General features: G+C 52.4%; 1 protein-coding gene across 1 annotated transcript in view; it reads left to right on the forward strand.

Annotated features, from left to right (window-relative positions):
* LOC146811697 (prostasin-like) overlaps positions 1-18,802 on the forward strand; it is a 58,976-nt gene that overhangs the window by 27,918 nt on the left and 12,256 nt on the right. Inside the window, exon 4 of the mRNA XM_085618670.1 lies at positions 14,298-14,461. Coding sequence (XP_085474796.1) covers positions 14,298-14,461 — 164 coding nt within the window. The remainder of the gene's footprint in view (positions 1-14,297; positions 14,462-18,802) is intronic.

Raw genomic sequence — 18,802 nt, forward strand, 5'->3', positions numbered from 1 at the left:
TGTGTGCGTGTCAGGAGGAGTGCGGTGGACCTTCCCTGCTGGTGTGGTGCCTGTGTCTGTTGTGGTGGGTGCATGCCGACGTCTGGGTGTACGTGGGACAGGCATGGAAGTGGGAAGTGTGGATGGGGCAGGGGTAGGTGGGGGGAGGTCGCGCTGCAGGAGACCCACTGCTGCAGTCAGTGTGGAGTCTATGGACCTCAGCAAGTTGCGTTGGTCAGCCTGCGAAGAATGAATGCCCTCCAAGAATGCCTCGATGTTGGTGAGGGTTTTCCCGTGGGCATGGAGGACATTAAGGATCGCAGCCTGACCAACCTGCAGTTGCCGCTGGATGTCCACAGACTCAGCATTGGCGGCAGCAGTGGAGACAGGGGCAGGGGGTGCGGTGCCTGGCAGGAAGGAGACATGCGGTGACCGGGCACGCTGGGAAGGGACACGAGCAAGTGGGAGGCGGCTGATGGGAACTGAGTGGGCGGTGCAAGGTGTTGTTCCGCTGTCAGCTGCTGGTGCAGCCACCGCCCACTCGGAGGACTCCTCCTCGGACCTGTCAGCTTCGTATTCTGACGTGCCAGTCGACAGGTCCTCGCCAGCACTATCCTCCACCTCTGTCCCACTCGATGTACCAGCCCCGATGTCACGGCTGGCACTGGTGCTCGGTCCCTCCGCCTTGCCTGTGTCCATGTCTCCCTCTGTGTCCCCCGACGATGCTGTGGGCAGGGTGGAGAGACAGAAATTAATCAGACAGCTGTACACATCAGTCACATGAGTCCAATCGACATAGGTAACATTGCATAGCCTGAAAAGGAAGATCCCTAACATCTGCAAAACAAGGTACCGATGTAGGGCATGAAACACACAGTTGGTTGAGCCACCATGCCACTGAAACACCATGGAGAGCATGAGACAATAGCTAAAGACAGGAAACGGAGTCTGACATAGCACCCAGGCCCTGGGGACAATCCAGCACTGCATCTGCACCACACAGCGTTGGTGAAAATACCGATGACCAGGGACAATATCCATGAACTTGAGACACATGCTGCATAGGTAATGCTGCAAACATGCCCAACATTACTCGGTCACTGCACCTTGCGTGTGTGTCCAGTAACATCACACACTGGCCAGACCCAGCAAGTAGAAATCAGGATTTGACACATAGGCATTGCCCGCCCCAAAAAACCCCCACACGATGCAAATTGTTGAGACACAGGTGGCACCGACATCTCATAGTCTGGGTGATAAACACAGGGGCAGGCAAAAAGCAAGATTGGACGCCAAACAGCCAAGGTGCGCCTGTACAAATAATGAGGTACCAGTGCCCATCCTCCGATGAGTATAACAAGACACACAGGCACTGGCAACTGTGAGTATGAAGAAGGACAATCAGGTCAGGCTTCACAGTGGACACCTGTACATAATAGCACGTCTATATACATGGTGACAGGGGACAATGGCACAGAGCACAACCTACGCTGTAGACAGTGAGAGTGTCCACGTTGATGATGACACATACAATACTGAGGATAAGGTGCCCCAGGGGACAGTAGTGGGCACGCAACTACATGCTACAGAATGGTCATGACTGCTACACACGTCACCATCCCTGCACTATGCGTATCGCACACTCATGCACATCATGTCACAGGCCACTACATAGGACATGCGCTATGAGGCATGACACATGAGAGACCAACTCCCATGTCTGGAGTCAGCATCAGTACCAACTGACATGGAACCCACATGCAGTGAACTTGACAGTTCACAGGCAAGGTCCCACAACCTGTTACACACCACCACCACACATGATGCTACAGTCATTGTTCTCGTGGACAAAGCGCCAGCCTACATTACCTTGTGAAGGAGTGACTACACACAGACCAGGGAACACATTGCAAGGAGGGGAAGGGTGGCAGGGGCGCAGCGCTATACTGGGGCAAACTGGATCTGCACAGCACCTTTAAACCCTGCCAGTGAATTCATGCCACTGTGCCCTTACAAATGCCGGTGACACACAACAAACGCACATGTACCTACCCCCTTCCGGCTGCTGCATCGCCTGTAAGCGCCTCTCCAGGTCTGGAAAGACCACCGGCAGCACACGCCTGTGGAGGTGGCTCAGACGGCGGCGGCCGCGGTTCTTGTGGCTGTCAGGTGAGTCCCCCAGCAGGAGCCGTGCAATCCTCCGCGTCCAGCACCGGATATCCTGCCAGCGTTTCCTCACCTGGGACAGGCTCCGCCTCTGACCATCCACACGCCTCACGGCACTGACGGCGGTCAGCCAGATCTGCTCCTTGGCAGTGGCGCCTACCTGTGAGGAAGAACAAGTGACACCACATCAATACACCAGCCACATGTCACAGAGAGACATATGAGAAGAAATTAGCTGGTTACAACAAGGCATGTCATGCAGCCAACGCATTGCACCTCTGTCATAGGGACATCATCCTCTGGTGAGGGAAAAGGCAGTACGTGCCATAGTGGGTACACAGGTGGAATGATGGCTATGTCACAATCAATGATCAAGGCTCACACTGTGCATCACACCCACCCCTCCTGTCTCAGGGCACTGCTGGGAGGAATCTGCACACACCCCTCCTGTCTCAGGGCACTGCTGGGAGGAATCTACACACACCCCTCCTGTCTCAGGGCACTGCTGGGAGGAATCTGCACACACCCCTCCTGTCTCAGGGCACTGCTGGGAGGAATCTGCACACACCCCTCCTGTCTCAGGGCACTGCTGGGAGGAATCTGCACACACCCCTCCTGTCTCAGGGCACTGCTGGGAGGAATCTGCACACACCCCTCCTGTCTCAGGGCACTGCTGGGAGGAATCTGCACACACCCCTCCTGTCTCAGGGCACTGCTGGGAGACATCAGGCACCCCCCCCCCCCTGGTACCCCCCCGACAGTACATGGCATGTGTGTCACACCAGGACACAATGCCGGAAGTCACAGTCACAACATAGGGACAGTCTGTGGCAGTGGCCTATGCACTCACCTGATACCCTGGTCGCCCATACAGCATGGGGTACTGTGGTAGGATCACATCCAGCAGAGCCATGTTCTCCTCCAGGGTGAATGGCTGTGACCTCTCCACAGCCCTTGACATGGTTCCAGGGAATCAGTAGCAGCAGCTTGGTCGACAAATGCAAAGATGTGCAGGCAAGTACTCCCTCATGGGACCTGGCTGCCTTATATGTGCCCTTCTGCCCAGTCTCATGCACAGGAGTACAGAGTGATTGGTCACTCACATTTGCATCCTATGTTTCCACCAATCCCTTCAAACCTAGCAGTCTGTGGGTTCTCTATCGGTTTCATTCTCCTGCATGATGTCAGCCCCACAAACACATTGCAACAAAGTAGAACAATTCCAACTGACTTCTGCTGTGCACCTTCCAGAACAATTTCGAAATTTGAACTTGGTCTCCATGACAACCAGCATGCATGTAGGCCTTAATACTTGTCCTCTATGTAATTTGGAGAATCACACACAGGTACGGTGCGTTTCGGGGCCCTAGGGCACCCCATATGCATGGCAACGGCCCGTACATGCATGCCTACGTTCACTATCACTATGGGTCTGCACGCGTATGCGTACACGTAGTGGTACGGACCGTACACACGCATGTACGCTCACTATCACTATGGGTCTGCACGCGTATGCGTACCCGTAGTGATAGTGAGCGTACATGCGTGTGTACGGTCCGTACCACTACGTGTACGCATACGCGTGCAGACCCATAGTGATAGTGAGCGTACATGCGTGTGTACGGTCCGTACCACTACGTGTACGCATACGCGTGCAGACCCATAGTGATAGTGAGCGTACATGCGAGTGTACGGCCCTCTCACTATGGTTCTGCACGCGTATGCGTACTCGTTGTGGTACGGACCGTACAAATGCATGTACGCTCGCCATCACGATGGGTACACATACGGCAGCACTCCCACAGTGATTTGGGAACATACACAGGCCCTCTTAGCAGCAGTACGGCGGTTTGTACACATCACTGTGGTGATAGGCGACACACAGGTAGGAATAGGGCGGACATACTTGTCCATGGATGGACATACTTGTCCAGGAATGGACATCAAGGCATCGTCTGTGCATTACTACATGTGTGGGGCACAGGTGTGACAGGCTGTGATGTGGAACATGCCTCCTGAGTGGAGGAGGCACCAGATGTATGATGAGATGTGTACAGGTGTACTGTGTGAGGGTGCAATGTGTGCCAGGCATGCCCTTGACTCCTTTGACATGTGTGCATGTCGTACTGCGCACTTGGGGTGAGCGTCACTGGCATGGCACGGACACCAACACACGGAAGTGTCCCATGATGCCCGGTACAGGGGTCATGACACATGACTTGTCACTACCCACAGTGCACAATGTGACTATGTCATTTATGTGTCCGGGATTTACATCAGGTTGATGTTGTAGCACCCTCAAAAGCTGCAGCCGTTGCAGCAACCAACATGTGTCTGTGTGTAGATTGTCATTGCACACTGTTCCGCACACCATGCCACATGTGTTATCGGATGTGAGGTGCACATGTATGCATGGGACACGGAGTAGCGTGACAAGGCCATGTCAGCATCCTCACAAGGAATGTGTGGTGAGTCATGACATGTGCACCTTCATGGCAAGGTGTGTGGGCAGGCCTAGTGTAATGTCATGTGACCTGTGGCTCCGGTGTTCCGCTACCAGTCTCTGCAATCGGCATCCTACTTCTGCTGATGTGTGGGTGTATGTCACTCCTGTCTTGCGTCTGGCTGTTCACTTGCACTGGGACACAGCTATTCCCATGGCGTGGCATCGGGAGGTTCTCAATCTCCGTGTGTAGCTGGGTCTTGGAAGGAGTGTCACCTTGCATCCATACGTGTCCTGGGCATGTAGCACATATCTGACTCCCTATGTATTATGTGTGTATTGCCAGATTTACATGTGCTCAGTAGACATGAGTTGTTGTCGTAGTGCACTCACTCTTCCTTGTCACTTCCAAATTACTGCAGAGCGCCGCCTGTTGCCCGAATAATTCCAGACTTGGCTGCCATGCAGGAGAATGACAGGATCCGGCTCTACCGCTTCACCCAACCGTTGATTCTGGAGCTGACGGCGAGACTGGCACCACACCTGCAACCGCAGCACAGGTATCCTACGGCACTGACACCCCAGCTGAAGGTAATGGCTGCCCTACATTTTCTTGCCACGGGTACCTTCCAAAATACCATAGCTCATGTTGGTGGCATGTCCCAGAGCATGTTCAGCGGTGTGCTGCATGATTTCTTGGAGGCCATGTTGATTCACCTGGATGACTTCATCAAGTTCCCAACCCCTGAACAGATGACAGAGGTCAAGCGTGGATTCTATGCCCTGGGAGGGATGCCCCATGTCATTGGGTCCATAGATGGGACACATGTAGCTTTGGTACCACCACACGCACGGGAGGTGGCGTACCGAAATCGGAAGCACTACCACTCCATCAATGCCCTTGTGGTGTGTCTGTCCAACATGGTGATTTCACATGTCTGTGCTCGTTTTCCAGGATCAGCACACGATGCCTACATCATGAGGCGTAGCGGGATGCCTGATATGATGATGCAGCTGCGCAACGAACGGGCATGTGTTGTTGGTGGGTACAGTCTGTCTGTCCTGTATTCTGTATAGCCGAGCAGCACGACCGCGTCGCCAGTTCTAACGATATCCATGTGCTTTCCATGTAGGGGACGCTGGCTATCCCAACATGCATTGGCTGCTGACACCTCTCCGCAACCCCATCACGCCGGCTCAGCTCCGCTACAACACCGCCCATGGTCGGACAAGGCGTGTGATAGAGAGGACGTTTGGCATGCTGAAGAGCCGATTCCGGTGCCTCCACAAGACCGGCGGCGCACTCCCATATGCCCCGGCGAAGGTTTGCAAGATCTTCATGGTCTGCTGCATGCTGCACAACATGGCAGTTGAAAGAGCTGTGCCACTCATCCTGAATCAACATGACGAGGACCATCCACCCGTGGAGGACGAAGGGCTTGGCAATGGGGCTAGTGATGTGGAGGATGTGGAGCCGCAAGAGGACATCCGGACTCGGCTCATACGCGACTTCTTTGCTTAGTGGTGAGTACCAGTGTCTGAGTGTGCACGCCTTGGTCCCCGTGTGGCATGTGTTGTGATGTGTGTCTCCACCTGCATGTATGGCACGTGAGTCAGAGGTGTGTGTGGGTGTGTCACTGGAGTGATGGTGGCAGTGATGGTAGTATTTCCCCACTCATAATTGTGACCTAGCATGTTGTCATCCTAACATGTGTCGAGTACATGCACATGCAAGTGGCTGTGCTTTTTGTGGCTGACTTCTTGTGTGTCTCTCTTCCCCAGGTACCTGCGCATGCCATCTGCTGGTTGCATTGTTGTGGCACTGCTATTCCTCATGGACATGGCATCGTGGGCTGACTCAGCGTTACAGGCACGGACACGTTTGGAAGTCTCCATGGGGTAAGGGATGCATCTGGGGTGTATTGGGTGTGGCAGTTGTTCACGATGTGTGCACACTGCCCCGGTCGGGGTTTGGTTCCTCTGCAGACATGTGGCATCCCCATGGGACACGACATGCAGCTGGGTACACCAGAATAGATGGGCTGCCTGGTTGTCAGTCATCAGTGATGGGATAGTGGATTGTGATGATGGCATCAATGTGTGTGACACTGCCCTCGGACACATACGGTTAACATTGGCTTGACATGGCGTGGGACTTCCACATCAGCGGTTCTATGGTGTATGGCAGGCTCTCCGTGTGCAGCTGTGGGTATTTAGCTGTTAGCCGACGCTTGTGTGCCAGTACCATGGCTATCACGCATTTGTGCTGCAGAAGGGGGGTGCCAGTGTTGGACCCACATGTTACTCCACATGAAGTGTTCATGTGTACTTCAAGTTGCCTCTGCAATCCCAAAAACATGACTAATAAAGGTGTCCCTATGCCTCCAAGGTGCCTCTTCTCAGTCAATGCTGGTGTGTTGGCACGGTGCATCCTGCATGTCTGGCATGGTATTCCCTGATTGTGGCTATGTGTCAATGTGTCGAGTGGCGAGATGCAAGCTGTGTGTGGGCTGACACTGTGTATTGGGCATGATGTCCATGACTGCGTGGGTATTGTGACATGTGCCATCCCCATGCATCCAACGTTGGACAGGCCCCCATTCTCTGCATCCACCGGACTCAAGCTTGCAGGACATGGTTCTGCCACCTGTCTACACATACCTGGGTGCCCCCCAGGACACTGGACAGGATCCCTGACCTCTGCGCATGACTGTTGCTGTACTGAATGTGTCTGTCAGCACGGTTGTTCGGCCACCCCCTCAGCTGGTTGTGCCCATCACGGGTGTGTATGGTGCTCCATGTCTGTCTTGCCTAATAAACTGGGACCCATGTGTCCTGTGCCAGACTCAGGCCCCAGGGTGTGGATGGTTGAAGAGAACAGATAACTCAGGCATGTTTAGACTTTACAAGACACATGTTAGGTAATAATGCTACCAGCAGGCATCTACTCTTAGTAGTGTGATTTATTATTGGGGGGGGGGACAAAGTGAGGTGCTTTCCGGGATTAGGGAATCCAAAGTTCAGTAGGGGAGTTGGTGTCCTTGCCATTGGAAATCCTCAGAGTCCATGCCACAGTCTTTGTCAACATTGGTCAGCCAGTGACCAGCAGGGCCATGTGGCAGAGAATGTCTCTTGATGCTGTGATGCTGTTGCTCCAGTGGGCCAGGTGCCAGGCCAGGTGTCCTGGGAGATGGTGATGTAGCAGCCACCCTCACGGTCCTTTCCGTGGACGACCCGGCCTCCTGCGGGGAACATCACCAGCAGGCCGTGACGACGTCTGGGATGCTCCGTCGGATGTTTCCTCCTCCTCCTCCTGATCCCTCCCTGTGGGTGGTGATGTTCTCCGCCTTCTGGCACAGGGAGGGTCGGCCATGGTGTCGGCCATCCGACGGAGTGTAGCGTGAATCCCCTGGAACGACGTCACTTGCTCAGCCTGTCTGTCCTCCATCCTCCGTTGGTGTACCAGTAGACAGGCTATTAGGTCCGCATGTTGCTGGGCCTGCTGGGTCTTGATCCCCTCGAGGACGGACACAACCTGGGCCATGCCCGTGGTGTCCTGCCGGTATGAGTCCAGGATGTTATGGACATGTGAAAATACCGGATCCCCAGCCAACTGGTCAGGCTCGCGCCTCCGCCGTCCTCCACTCCCACCACCCCTGCCCATTTGCGCCTGGCCTGCACTTGTGGGCACATCGGGTCTCCGGGACCCCTGAGGGGTGGCATTTGCGTTGTCGCCTGCCTCCTCCTGGGTGCCCGGGACACCGTGTCCCTCCTGGCGAGCCTGGCTGCATTGTGGTGTTGGGGCAGGGATCCTGGGTGTCTCCTGGGATGTGGCAGGAGTGGGGGTGGTGGTTGGCACGGTTGTACCTGACGCAGGTGCTGCAGGTGGTTGGACACCAGAGGGGCCAGGTCGGTCGGGGTCGTCCGCAGAGTGGTGTGAGTGGTCGCTGCCGGTGGGATCGGTCTCCTGCAGATCCGGGTCCTGTGAGTGTTCCCCCCCAGTGTTGGGGGGTGCAGCACGACGTTGCCCTGTGTGTGAGAGAGACAATGTTAAATTTGGTCCATGCAACATCCATGTTTCATCCGTTTCAAAGTTGGCACATTTCCTCTTGGAATTAGGATCTGTCTTGCATTCCACTCACAGTGCACTTGTGCATGGGTGTGTCCCTTGGGCACCACTTTGGCCCCTTTAACTATGTGTGGCACAGTCTTACTTGCTGCGTCAAGTGTGACTGCAGTCAGCAGTGGAGTGGGCAGGTGTGGCGAGCCATGCATTTGCGCCTTCCTTGGAGCACTGTACATGTGCACATGGAGTGGATCCACACACTTATACGATGCAGGTAGCTATCCTTGTGCTCGTGTACAGGTTGTGACATGGCCCTGCGTTTGGCCCTGATGAAGAGGGGGGGTTCTTGCACTGGCCACCCTTGTCTACATGCACGCGGTCCACCTGCTTACGAGCAGACATTCCCACACACCAAAGGACTGATTTGCTCTCCCTGTGTCTCCCTCCTTCTCTGTCCCCCTCTCCCTCCCTCTCTGTCCCCCTCTCCCTCCCTCTGTGTCCCCCTTTCCCTCCCTCTGTGTGTCCCCCTCTGTCACCTCGGCCCAGCTTCCTGGGCACAGACTGTTAGCAGATCTTTGAGTGGCCCTTGGCTTGTTGATGTGAGTTTGTTTCTGATCTCCAGGCACCCATTTGGTGTGATGTGTGTCTGTGCGCTGCTGCTGTGGTGGTGTGTGCTGCCACTCTTTCACAATGTTGGCTGTTCATTAGCTGCCGTCATGTGCAAACCAGTGCCTTCACCCCCATGTGTTGATGCAAGGCGTCCGCCATTTGCTGGCAAGTCATTCCTGTGTTGGGACACACTGTTTGTCTGGCTGTGACCTAGGCCATATGGGCAGAGGGCATTGTTGTCTGCTTTGGAGTCGCACTATGTGATTTTTGGTGCCCAGCCTCCAGCCATCCGGGTTACCGTGTCATGTGTTGTTGTCTTCTGTGGCCTGTGACTTGACATTGTCCAGCTGGGTGCATGGGGCATGGTGGCAGCAGTGGCATGTGCCTGCTCATGGAGTGTGGTTGAGTCATGCGATGGCTTGTGGTGGTTGCGTGCCTGTTAGTAATTTTGGTTGTGGTTGCAGTTCCCCCCATGTGAGGTGCGTTGTTTGTGTACTCACCCGGGTCTCGGAGTCCTTCTAATCCTTCAACTGCCTCCACCGGCAGTATGGCCATCACCCTCTCCTCCCAGGGATGGTACTGTACGGGTCTGCGGGAGGGCCCTCCTCCGGTGGCGTTGGCCTGGTCGTGTTCCTCCTGCCTCTTGGCTCTGACCCTCCTCCGCAGATCGTACCACCTGTTCTGGCAATCCTGCTTGGTCCTCCTGGTGTCTGCAACGGCATTCACAGCATCGACGATGGTCTGCCACATGGCTGTTTTGGCTGCCAGGCTGGTGCTTCTGACCAATGTTCCAAAGATCTGTGGCTCGACTCTGAGGATTTGATCAACAAGGACCTCCAACTCTCGGTGACTGAACTTTGGATTCTTGGTAGTGGGCATGGTGAGGGGTGTGGGTGGGGATGGTGTGGGTGTGGGGGGTGTGTGGATGTTGGGGGTGTGTGTGGATGGTTGTGTGTGTGTGTGAATGTGATGAGAGGGTGTTTGTGAGGGTGGTCGTGTAAAGGTGTGCAAGTGTAAGGTGTGGTGTAGCTTGTAGTCTGGTTCTGTGGTGTCTGGCAGCAGTGAGTCTGTTGCAAAGGCTCATGGTTTGTGTGTGTGGGCCCTTTTTATTGGTCCATGGGTGGGTGTGGCAGTGTTTGAAGTTTGGGTGGGTGTGTTATAAGGAGTGGTGGTGTATTGGGCCTCTGTTTGTTTTGGGCAGTTGCAGGTCAGTGATTGTGTTATTTTAGTGGTTGTTGGCCATGTTTAGTGGCTTTGTGCCTTTCGAATGGTGTATTCTTGTGTTGTTTTGTTTTGTCCTGGTTGTGTACGTGCGTTTTGAGCATGTGTACGGTGTGTACATGGGCCATTTGGTTGTACGATGATGTCCTTGTGTGTGGCTTTGTACGACTCGTACATGCGGTTGTGATGTTGGGGCATGGGGTGCGCTCCGTACTTAGGTGGTTGTGTTGGGGGTGCGCCAGGAACTACTGGGGTGTAGGTACACGGGGGGTACGACACGTACTGGGGTGGGGGTACGACTGGAACGTACTGGGGTGTCGGTGGACGGGGGATATGACACGTACTGGGGTGGGGGTACGACTCGAACGTACTGGGGTATCGGTAGACGGGGGATATGACACGTACTGGGGTGGGGGTACGACTGGAACGTACTGGGGTGGGGGTACACGGGGGGCACGACACGTACTGGGGTGGGTGTACGACTGGAACGTACTGGGGTGTCGGTAGACGGGGGATATGACACGTACTGGGGTGGGGGTGGGGCTCGAACGTACTGGGGTGTAGGTACACGGTGGTACGACACGTACAGGGGTGGGGGGGTGTACATTGACGGTGGTACGACACGTACTGGGGTGGGGGGGTGTACATTGACGGTGGTACGACACGTACTGGGGTGGGGGGGTGTACATTGACGGTGGTACGACACGTACAGGGGTGGGGGGGTGTACATTGACGGTGGTACGACACGTACTGGGGTGGGGGGGTGTACATTGACGGCGGTACGACACGTACAGGGGTGGGGGGGTGTACATTGACGGTGGTACAACAAGTACTGGGGTGGGGGTACGACTGGAATGTACTGGGGTGTAGGTAGACGGGGCTATGACACGTACTGGGGTGGGGGTACGACTGGAACGTACTGGGGTGGGGGTACACGGGGGGTACGACACGTACTGGGGTGGGTGTACGACTGGAACGTACTGGGGTGTCGGTAGACGGGGGATATGACACGTACTGGGGTGGGGGTGGGGCTCGAACGTACTGGGGTGTAGGTACAAGGTGGTACGACACGTACAGGGGGGGGGGTGTACATTGACGGTGGTACGACACGTACTGGGGTGGGGGGGTGTACATTGACGGTGGTACGACACGTACAGGGGTGGGGGGGTGTACATTGACGGTGGTACGACACATACAGGGGTGGGGGGGTGTACATTGACGGTGGTACGACACGTACTGGGGTGGGGGTACGACTGGAATGTACTGGGGTGTAGGTAGACGGGGCTATGACACGTACTGGGGTGGGGGTTCGACTGGAACGTACTGGGGTGTACCTAGACGGGTGGGGGTATACATACACGGGGGGTACGTGTCGGACGTACGGGGGCTGGGGGGAGTGTTGGGCGCGTATGCGGGCACATGTCTCCATGGTTGCTATGGATGTTCGGTGCGGACGGTGTTTTTTTCCATACGGTTGTACGCTCGGACGCACGGGATGGATCGTGATTCCTCGGTCGGACTTGGCTTTTCACGTTTGTAAGGTAAATCGTCCGAGGACGTGTCGGACACATTTTCCGACCCGAGGACGTGTGGGGACTGATTCCCAGTGCGGTTCGTATGGACTTTTTACCATGCGAATCGTGATTGCCAGTTCGTACGGCACTTGTACGATTCGTACGGTAAAAAGACCCGATACGAGTCGCACGGGGATATTTTTTGCCGGATCGTGATCGGCACCTTTAAGTTGCAGTTGACATTGTACTGCACTGTAGTTGTATTAGTTATTTATTTGATGGTATGTATTTTACTTAGCAGCTCCAAGTATTGAAGTGTCCTTTCATTAAGCTTTTCTGTAGGAAAGGAGTGTCGATACTTGGCACCACAGTCAGGTTGACGATTTGATGACATAAATATTGTGTCCTAAATATCCTTCACATCCTCTTCTTTGATGGAAATTTTCTGTTTTCTATTGACTCCAATGGAGTGATATCATTGTAAACCGTATTTAGAACGCAATATTTACACTGGTGTAGCAACACCTTTTTCCTAGGGTGACCAGACGTCCCGGTTTTCCCCGGACGGTCCGGGTTTTTCATGAAGTGTCCCGACACTTTCCTGCAAACTGAATAAATGTCCCGGTTTTTAGATAGCGGATGGGATGAGCACAGAAATGTCCCGGTTTTTTAGTACTGGCTGAGTGGGCACTGGTGTTAAAAAGATGTGCGCATCTGGATATCACTCCAGATGAAGGTGTTGTGGGAAGGGAAATCCTTTAAAAAGAGTCATTTTCTCTTGGGATTTCCCTTCTCTATCTAAAACGCAGCAAGAATGTCACTATGCCAGCCATTGTGGCAACAGCGTGTCCGAACCGCCAGCATGACCCTGTTCAATGGAGTCAGGAGTCACTGCCTGCCCCAAGATCCAGCGGCACACCAATGTAAACTGTAGTCCTACTTCTATGTTTATGACCTGTCCCAGTTTTTTGTTAGGTCTCGCCTGACCCAGCGCATGCGCTTGTCTGGAGAGACTTATTGAGAGGGCTCCAAAAAGTGCTACCAGGCCAGCCTAGAGCTACAGTGCATGTGCGTGGGCACGCGCGCCGCGCTTTACCGCGATCACTTTCACTTTGGCAGCCGCACGGACGCTTTGATGTTTGATCGAGATCGCGATCACTTTCACTTTCGCTGCCACACGGCCGCTTTGCATAGCCAATAGGTCTCGCTTTTGGGACCTTATAAGTATTTAGTTATGCAACTGTTGCATAGCTAAACACTTATAAGGTCCCAAAGGCGAGACCTATTGGCTATGCCAATGCTTGTTTTGGGAATCTGGTCACCCTACTTTTTCCGCCCATGGCGGCCCCTGAGTTTGCCGCCCGCGTCTGCATGAAGAGCTAAGGGGGCTGCTGGCGATTCCTGTTCTTGCTGCCCAGCGACGGCCGAAGGTAATGGTGGGGGGCGGGAGAGAAGGCTGCCACCCCTTTACTTCGTGCCGCCCGGGGCAGACTGCCCCTCCTTGCTACACCACTGAATATTTATCAGGCGATCTTCTGATAACGGTAGTTTGGTATATTTTTTCACCCTTGTATGGTGTCTGAACCGAAAAGACATACATATTTACATTTATTAATAACACATGCACACCAAAAACACGTACAGTGTTGATTAAAGTCAAAATAAACAAAGAATATACAAGTGTGTGCTTTCTTGGCTCCTGGTAGATTGCCCCCATTTTGATTACTTTGAATACAAATTCTACTCTATTAAAAACCTATACAAATTTTAAATTTGTTTACTATCTAGATCACAGGTGTGGTACCAAAATATCATTGTCAGAATATCGTCGGAAATAAATATTGTGTCTTAAATAGTCTTAAAAAAAATATTACCCCAATGTCGTTAAAAGAAATTATGTACCCTTTTGTGATGATATTTTTGTGAACGATATTTAGGATACAATATTTATGCCAGGCGAGATCTCTTTTTGGGAGGTGGTTTTCAATATAGGGGAGGTGGGTTGATACATGGGACAGGCAACAGACACGACACACCTGCTCCCAGTACGAATTTCAGCATTTCCCGAAGTCCATGTGGATTGTGTGTTCCTCCTCTCTGTGAGTTTCGGATTACCATCCCTATAAAAATGTTGTCCTGCACATTTTGTAAACCTAATTCTCAATGCTATTTTATGCTCGGTCAGCGTTCTTTTCTAACCTAATCACCAACGGAAATTCTTCCTCCTCCTTTGTGCCTCTCAAACATGGATACAAACTTGTGGGAAGCTCTGACGCCATCTTTTTTTTTTCTCTGGTAGGAGTGGAGCAGTTTCCAGCTTCCCAAGTGCAAGTGACAAGGGTCTCGCTCCTTAAACCCGATACGTGCAACCAGATTTTCCAAACACGGTACCTGCCGAACATTGCCTTTATTCAGTCGGATATGTTGTGCAGCAACAGCAGCACAAGCCCCGGGGCCTGCAAGGTGAGGTGCACACAGGGTTTCAGGTAAACATTCGCTGGTGCGGGTGATTGACCGCTGAGTGAGCAGGCTTTTACCAGAATTCTCACAACTTAACAAATGGATTTCAATATCTGAAAATCAAATTACACTTTTAAATGTTTTATGACTATATACCATGTGTACATTAGATATATTCAGGTTTATTCACTTGAGCCAAAATTGTATAGTGGTGGGCTCTGACTCGCCTCTTCTCTTCTCCCATAGAGACTGTGTAACCCAAAATAGAGATAGGCACCCCACTTGCTTCTCTAATGGAGTTTTGTTTTTAAACTTTCGCTTTCAATATGTGGCCCTCAATTCAGTCATGTAATCTAACGTATTAAATTGAAACTTATTTCTTTAATTTAAAAAAGTGGTGTTTTTTTTAATCATATTTGTTAGAAATGGGATTTCTGTTTGGCTAAGGATTGCGCCAAAGCCAGGCAGAAACCACCATTCTAGTCAGGGAAAAGGAACTAAACCGCCAAAGATAACCCCTGCTAACCCCCTTGGTAGCTTGGCACGAGCAGTCCAGGCTTATCCCGGAGGCAATGTGTAAAGCATTTGCTCACGCACACAGCAACAACATCCCAGGCACACTAAAAAAGGAACTCCACACAAGGTTATATATAAAAATAGCATTTGTGTTATCATAACACATTAGAATAGTAAGTACATATTATACATGGGGCCAACTGGCACTGGGCAATATTTACAAGGGATTATTTAGACCTGACAGGGCCAACTGGGCCACTGTCAGTACCATCACAAAGTGAACTTAGTAACTGTAGAACTTATCATAAACAGAGAACACAACCAGTAACTACTGGTAACCACTGTACTTAGCATTGGCCTGTAACATAAACCACATTATGCACAGTATCACATTAGGCGCCAAACGCATTGTACGCAAATCTCATCAGCATAAACACATTATGCAATTCTCTCACAAATCTAAACACATTAGACCCTAACCTGCTAAGCATAACTACATTAGGGGCGTAAATCACACAGTGGAACATAATCTCACTAGCATAAACCAGGATATGCAAAACAACCTCATGATCATAAAACACATTTAGAGGTATAACACAGGGTGTGTAAATCATACTAAATGAATAACATTTCCTAGCACCACACTCACATTAGGGCCTGGCGCCCTACAATTCTAGCAGTCCCCCTGGCCAACTGGCCATCCCAAAGAGGCTCAAATGCCCTATGTCCACAGAGTCTGAGCTGCTGCATATGCAGCGAAAGTCAAGGGTGCGCAATCTGCGCAGACCTAAACGATGCAGCTGCCCACTACTTGCTGGGCAGCTGTGAACAACAATAAAAAGGCCGGGCACTCACTGTGCCTCTTCTGTCCCTCTCTAGGGACTATAGACTACTTCGGTGCAGAACGTTACAGCTGTCTGTGCTCTCGCAGGGCAGCTGGGAAAGGAGCAAGCGGCCCTGGCACTCTGGGGCTCTCTAACCATTATGGCACCGTCGTTGCAGCTGCCCACTGACTAGCGGGGCAGCTGTGAGTATAGCGGCAAAAAGGGCGTTTAAATGACTTTGCCCCCAGGTTGGATCCACGCACAGGCTCTCAAAATAAGCATGCCCCTCACACGTGGCAGCATGGGCACCACTGGCCGTTGGGACCCCCACTGGGGCCCTTAATCAAAATATGCCCACAACGTTGGAGCGGCCCGCAACGGCGGGCCCGCTCAGGGAATAAATCCGGCGTTGTGCCTCACAAGGCACCACGATGTGCACAGGGAGCTCCCCCCCCCCACGGGAACTCCCGACTTCTACCAAGGCTGCCTCCCCATCGGCCCCACTCACCGGGCCTCAGGTAGGACTTCGGGCGAGCTCTGCTACTCTCTGCGGGCCTCCGCTGGGTCCTGAGACTTCGGCAGTCTCCTTTTGCTTCGCCCGGTCCCCTCTCTCGGGACCAGGACTTCGACCGGGAGCCCACAAGGCTCCGGACGTGCTCTGGGCGCAGGCCCCGCCCCGTCTCACTTCGGGTCACTCGTGGCAGCGGCAGCCCGCTCCTGCGAGCAGATTTAGAAATGCGGGGTGGGCTCCCGTAATATAATATAAACTGCGGCCATGCTGGGTGGGCTACGGCGAATCAGATGGATGTCTCTGCAAAAATAAGCAAGAAAGGCCACCAAAATGCGGGGTGGGCACCCGCAGAGCAAATAAGTGGCAATGAGGGGTAGGCTCCCTCCGAATCAAAAATACAAAGCGGGGTTGGCACCCGCATCAAAGCAACAGTATAAGCGGCACAAAAGCGGGATGGGCACCTGCCGATCAAAGCACCATAAGGCGGAGTAGGCTCCCGCAATTTTAAATAATTAAAAAGTGGGAGAATCCCCTCACGAGATTCCCTCGAGCAGCAGCTCCGCGCTGCTAAGCCCACGCTCTCCCTTTCCTTGGAGGAAGATGCAGAATAAAGCGTGCACAGGGCGCAGGACGCTGCACAAAGCCCTGCAGACATAAAGGCAAGCAGAAGGGTCCCAAAAAGTCCTCCAGTCATCAAAGATGGAGCAAAACAGCTCCCAGCAAAGGAAAGTCCTCCAGGCATCCAGGGGCAGGGCAGGGCCCAGGGAGGCAAGCCTTCCCCTGGGCCCCCAGCAGCAGCACGCCCCTGGTAGTTTCAAGTCAAAAAACAAGAACATCTTCATGGGGTCACAGCCCCTTCTTTTATACAGCACTTTCCTTTGTTCTTCAACTGTAGGGCAAGGGGAGAACCAGATACAACTGGTTCAGGAGCACTTTGTTTTGCTCAGCTCCCCTCTCTATTCACAGGACAGGCCTGTGACATCAGACGCACCACAGGAGGTGGAGCCAGCATTGTGGAGGGAAGGCCCAGCCCTGTTCAGGTCCCAGGTGCAACTCCTCCCTCCCATCTACATGCAGATCTCTCCATTCACCACCGGGGAGACTCACCCTGGCTCCTGGAATTCCCCAGCCCTCTCAGCTCCTGTCAATCACAAGCCAGACATGCATTGCACATCAGGCAGGCAGACACACAGAACACAGAAATGCCAACTTCTAGAAGTGGCACTTCTCCACAAGTCACCATAAATCTGCGCACACCATTGAACAGCATTTATTGTCACGAGTTCGCACATACTAAACTCGGCCCTGCACTCCACTCACATCAAGAATTACCATGGACACACATATCCTCCATGCATTCCTATGGGAGGGCAGGCCAATCTCACCACATGCACTCCGAGAGCGCACACACTTTACACTGGGTCACAGTGCTAAAGTGCCCAGAGGCCTAAAACCACTACCACCATGTCAGAGCTTAAGGCAAAAAGTTCAGGGGTGAACCTGCCAAAAAGGGCCAAGTCCAACAATATTAATACAAGATTTTTTTGAGTGATTTACCAGCTAAATCTTTTGATGGCTTGATTTGCGCTTTGGATTTTCGCGCTGAACTAGAACCTTTGATCTGCTCTAGTCTGGCTCTATGTGTGTGTGGGGGGGGGGGGGGTGCTGGATTGACCACCTCTGTATATAATGGAAAATGCTGAGATTTTATAGTCACACACTTTCTGAAATGTTTGTGCTTCATTCTGAGAAAAATGGAATTTACTAGGATTCTTTAGTCAAAACAAAAAGAATTGGGCGACATGGAGTTTAAAATAGACATCAGTGTCAACTAAAATGAGGTGGTTGGAGAATCTGAGAATGGACACATCTCTGGTTAAAATTCCATCCACATAAGTGGCAGAGGGTGGTGTTTCTGTAACTGTAGGAGGTTGTGTAAGACGACATTCTGACAACGGTCTTCGGTACTACTCTTTCCACGAGGCATATCAAAGGGCAATAGGGCAATTGCCAAGGGTCAAACATTGGGTAACTTGTTTTTTGTTTATGGCTGTTGACTGACTTGGCTGCTTGTGTGGTTATCTTCTGATTTGCTTGGGGTGTGTTACTGTATGATGGTTTGTTTTGTATTAAACGTTTTCTATAAGAAGAAGTTGCTTAGCCTGTAGAAATATGAAATTTAATATCACTAGGAGAGTGTACTTCGGTATGTCTCTATCCTTGGGTGAGGTGGCATAAGCACATTTCATCCTTCCTAGAAAACCATCAAAGGTTGTTCCGCCAACACTAATTGATATGGATTTAATGATGTGTGCATATATGTATGTACAAACCTTTGTAGAACATGAACCAAGCCAGAAAGCAACAGAGAGTTGAACAAGGGTGGAAGCATAGAGTAATAATTCAGGACCCTCTACAGTTAGGCAGGATGTGCAGGTGGTGGTGAATCTTATCTTGTAGAGAGGTGGTATTCTCCAAAGAGGTGTGTCTTCA

Source organism: Triturus cristatus, chromosome 7, assembly GCF_964204655.1.
Source record: "Triturus cristatus chromosome 7, aTriCri1.1, whole genome shotgun sequence".
NCBI lineage: Eukaryota > Metazoa > Chordata > Amphibia > Caudata > Salamandridae > Triturus > Triturus cristatus.